The 4,451-nt window shown below is 54.0% G+C and overlaps 1 protein-coding gene across 1 annotated transcript; it reads right to left on the bottom strand.

Moving 5' to 3' along the window:
• Window positions 1-1,283: 1,283 nt before the first annotated feature.
• SIX6 (SIX homeobox 6) lies at window positions 1,284-3,856 on the bottom strand. The gene is made up of 2 exons (XM_008071279.2): window positions 3,036-3,856; window positions 1,284-2,002 (listed from the first exon to the last, which is right to left on the bottom strand). The coding sequence occupies exons 1-2, from the start codon at window positions 3,605-3,607 to the stop codon at window positions 1,834-1,836; spliced, it is 741 nt and encodes a 246-aa protein (XP_008069470.1). The 5' UTR covers window positions 3,608-3,856; the 3' UTR covers window positions 1,284-1,833.
• Window positions 3,857-4,451: the final 595 nt, after the last annotated feature.

Genomic DNA, 4,451 nt, shown 5'->3' with positions numbered 1-4,451 from the left:
TCAAGAATTCTCTGGATAAGGATCACTGTACACAACGACAACCATTTATAAAGCCCAAATGAGCCAAATCTGTTTAAGCGATTTAGAAACCAGAAAGCAGCCCTTACTCACGTCCTGGGTTTCTACTGTCTATCTTGCCATTTGACCGCTTTTTATCTTCCATGACTTCGCTTAGTTTTGTTTGGTTTGCACTTTGACACTTCTGCATAAAGAAGCTAGCAGGCGTCTGGTCCAGAAAGCATCTTCTAAGGACAGAGAGACAAATGGAAATGACGCTAATGGGGAGAAGAGGAGGGAAGTCCAGCTCAGGCGATTTAAAGATCAATGTCAAATTTTATAATATGCAATCCATTTCACTAGGAAAAAATTAGAGACTCTCTAACTAGCATTTACTTTCTTAGAGCAAAGGTGGTAGGTGTTTTTGTGGTGTGTGCACGCACCTGTATGTATGGTGTATGGGCATGCAGACACCCGTGTTCAAGGAAAAATTAAATGCTAAGAATATTTTGAAATGAAGCCATTACCAGGACAATGAGGTCCTTGATAACTTGTTTCATGTTTAATGCAGAGATCAGGTATTTTAAATGCCAGTCATTTTGCTGCAGCCTTGTTAATATGTGACACGATTACCCCCTTCCCCCATTTTATATACTTCTTGTTGAAAGTCATTCGTTTGATTAAAACCCGATTCTGCAACAAGATGAATGCTAGCCTAGTTATTTACAATCTCCTCTACCATTTTTTGTCTTATTTTAATAAAGATTAAACTCTAAAGGTAGTATATACTCTAGCATGATCATGGGTGCCTACTGCTCTTGTATGGTGAGACGGCCTCAAAGGAGATGGAAAGCTTTTCTTGTTGCAGAACCTGTGTCAGGTTAGTTTTGCATTTTTATTAAATAGGACACACTGTTTGAGTCGCAGAGTCTGGTTTCCTAAATTAATCACTGAAAGCCATGACACTTCATAAAAACGAGTCAAGTGGACAGACCATAGTTACCTGTGCTGGGGATGTGGGGACTTGCCTTATAGGGACGCTCATGTTGCCAATTTCTAGGTTGCAAACTATCGCAATGTGTGTATGTAAGTATGTGTACATATATTCATAATTTGATGTGGGAAGTGGTCATGGGCCTGTCATGGGTTGTTTTAAAAAATATACTTGGAGACATTGGAGAAAGCAAAAGATACAGTCAAGACCCTCCTGAGACCTTTTGTACAGGGTCCCTGACTGTCTGGTGAAGGACATTTTTTTTTTTTCAAGGAATTTGAGAGCTGCTCCCTTAATTAAGAAAGGTTGCCCACCAGGTTGTTTTATTGTTTAGCTTCTCCACAGCGCCAGCCTGTAAGTTTAGAAACAGCAAGTTCCCCAAACTACAGAGAAACCTACCATGGCAGTCTCTTAAATAAGTAAATAAACAGCATATTTATGTTTTGTTTAAAAAAAACTTTAAAGCAAAAGTTATACATATATAACAGCGTCCTTTCGACGTGAAATACCCATGGGAGGGAGACTCAGGGCAGGCGCTCAGCTTGCAGTTCGCGTTCCAAAGGCGTCTTTGCAGCAAAATCCTTAGGAAAAAGCAAAGCGAGGAGGAGAACGTGGCGCTGGGTTAGGCCTCGCTGCGGGCCTCTGTGGTTGCGGCCAAGGGCACCCGTGGAGCCAGGCCGGCCGCGGGCGAAAGCGGCCACCCGAGCCTGCGGGTCCCTGGCCACCTGGCTTAGCCGGCGCTGGGTTTGCTGGTCTCTCGCCCTGTCTTTACCTCTCTCTCTCTCACTCTCTTTCTTTTTTGTTACACCGGATTCTGTTTCTGAGCGTTCTGGGTGGGCAGCTCAGATGTCGCACTCGCTGTCGCTGGACGTGATGGAGATGGCCGAAGTGGCCGCCTTGCTGGACAGACTGGCGGCCGGGCTGGCGGCGCCGCCCAGCACCTCCGGCGTGGCCTCGCCCTCCGCCCGCAGCGCCCGCCCGGCACCCTGCGACAGAACCTGCTGCTGGAGTCTACGGGAGAAAGGGGACACGGGTCACAGCGCGTAACACAGTCGCCGCCCGCCCCGGCCCGCCCGCGTACTTCCAGCCTGAGACCAAGGCTCGTCCTCAGACCCGAGCAGTTACGGCCGGAGGCGACAGAGGTCGGGCAGAAGTCTGCGGCGGGTCACCTCTCCGCGGATCCCTGCAGGCGTGCCCCACCCTCGTGTGAACCCTTTCTCGGCTCCCCAGCTCCCAGCCTTTGGGGTGCTGGATTCGCAGGGTCTTTCCCGTTGGTGCCCACCTTTGAGAGATTTACAGAACTCTTGGGAAATAGCCGAGGAATGGGTGACAAGGATGCACCAGGCTCTGGGCTTGGGACCCCCCTCCCAGTGGCGCATCGCCTGCCTGGGCGTATGCGTGAGTCAGTGCCCCCGAGGACGGTAGGCCAGAGCTAAATGCAAAAAGAATTGCAACAGAGTTTTTGGGCCTAGGGGGTGAGGCCGTGTTCTTGGCCAAGATGTTTGGCGAATCGAGATCCATACTCTGGGGGGAAGGAATAGCCTCAGCCGACGAGTTTACTGTGTTAAGACGAGGCTGTCCACGCGTGGGAGGAGGAAAACTCAACTTGCCACTTCTTAGAAGCAAGAGTCCTTTGGAAACTGTTTTCAAAGCGTTAGAGATTCTCCTGGACTTTGAAAAAAATTGTAATTGACATGAAACTGACATGTTGCCAATAAACCAGGCTTCACTTCATAGTAATATGCCCGGGCTGACAAGAATCAGCTCTGGTTGTTAAGGTTCCAAATTGTATCTGGGATTTTAATTTTAATTTCTTTCCTCCCTGTCCCAGTGAAGCCTTGGTTTGGTAATCGGGACCAGCCGCGGCAGCCACCCTGGGCGCCAAAAACCAGAAGGGTAGGGACCCAAGGACCCGGAACCCAAGACAAACCATGCTTGCTCCCAACTCCTGCTGAGTCGGAGTCTCTAGGTACCAGCTCAGGGCGCCAAGGCACTTCACCCTCCCGCACCCTGGTGCACGGCACGGAGGCCTCTAGGTACCGACCTGTTCTTGGCTGCAGCCGCCCGGTCCCTTTGTCGGCGGTTTTTGAACCAGTTGCCCACCTGCGTGGGGGTCAGTCCGGTTGCCTGGGCGAGCTCGCGCTTTTTGCTGGGATTGGGATACGGGTCCTGCAGGTACCACTCCCGCAGCAGGTGCCGCGTGCGCTCCTTGAAGCAGTGGGTCTTCTGCTCGCCGTCCCAAATGGTGCGCGGCAGCGGGAACTTCTTCCTTACGCGGTACTTGTCCACCGGCCCCAGGGGCCGTCCGCGCAGCTTCTCCGCCTCCTGGTAGTGTGCCTCAAGCCACAGGGCCTGCAGCTTGGCATGCGACTCCTTGGTGAACTTGTGGTTTTCCAGAATATGGTAGAGCTCGCGGTAGTTGCCACCGTGAAAGGCCACGATGGCTCGCGCGCGCAGCACCGACTCATTCTTGTTGAGGGCCTCGCAGGCCGCCGGGGCCACGGGCAGAGACCAGAGGAAGCGACCCAGGCGCTCTACGTCGCCGCTCTCCTCCAGGGTCTCGCATACCCCGGCCACTTGCTGGGGGCTGAAATTCAAGATGGGCAGCTGGAACATCGAGGCAGCGCCGGCGGCGGCGGGAGCACTGAGCCCGGAGCGGGACACGCAGCAGATGCCCGCGGGCCCGGCCGGGTGCGCCAGGCTCTTCTGGGTGAGGCGACTTGGGGCAGCGGGGACACACGACCCGGGCGGCGGCGGTGGCGCAGCGGCCGGGAGCGAGCGACCCCGACTGGAGGAGGTGCGAGCTCGGCGGCTCGGGGTTCGGCTCGGCTCGGCTCAGACACGCAGGCGGACGAGCGGGCGCCGCTATTGGGGTGGGCGGATTGGCGGCGCGGGCGCCATGGAGACCCCCTGTCAGTCACCGGCTGGCTCTGCCAATCAAGGCTGCGACCAGAGCACCCGGGCCATTTCAGCACCTCCCCGCGCTCGACAGCGCCCGCCGTTAGCCCGTGGACTTTCCCTCAGTATTTTGCAGAACCTGAGGATGAAAAGACGTACGAGTGACTGGGAGAAAAAGAGGGGCGAGTGCGGCAGCGTTTCACTTCCCTCCCCCCAGTCCTACAGCCCCTCCTTTTTCCCACCAAAGAGGCAGTGATGCTACAGGAATTCACTTTGGGGCGATGTGTTGTCTCAGACGAGAGGTCTCCAGAGGACAAAGAGGACTTGGGCCAAATTGAAATTCTCCGAGAACTCTCAAGTTTAGTTGTAGCGAAACAGCAAACCTTGTGGGGTGGGGCAGGGGGGAGCAGGAAGGAGAGAGGCAAGAGCAGTGATCTTCCTATTTCTTCCAAGTACCCATCTCTGCAAGGGCCTCCCCCTTCTCCTTTCCCGGCTGCCAAGGCAGCTGAGTGGGAAGCAAATCTGAAGCAGAAGGGTCAGGGCCGGGGATCTGTAGAAGAGG

The sequence above is a fragment of the Carlito syrichta genome, unplaced genomic scaffold (assembly GCF_000164805.1).
Source record: "Carlito syrichta isolate Samal-C Ts95f unplaced genomic scaffold, Tarsius_syrichta-2.0.1 Scaffold314271, whole genome shotgun sequence".
NCBI classification, from domain to species: domain Eukaryota; kingdom Metazoa; phylum Chordata; class Mammalia; order Primates; family Tarsiidae; genus Carlito; species Carlito syrichta.
The sequence above is the reverse complement of the archived record's forward strand: the minus strand, read 5'-3'. Positions and strand labels throughout refer to the sequence as shown.

What these genes read in the sequence shown, in the direction of transcription:
- SIX6 (XM_008071279.2), bottom strand. Translation starts at nt 3,607, where the DNA reads ATGTTCCAGCTGCCCATCTTGAATTTCAGCCCCCAGCAAGTGGCCGGG. An exon ending in GCGGCTGCAGCCAAGAACAG is followed by an intron (nt 2,003 to 3,035) that starts GTCGGTACCTAG and finishes TTTCTCCCGTAG; the next exon opens with ACTCCAGCAGCAGGTTCTGT.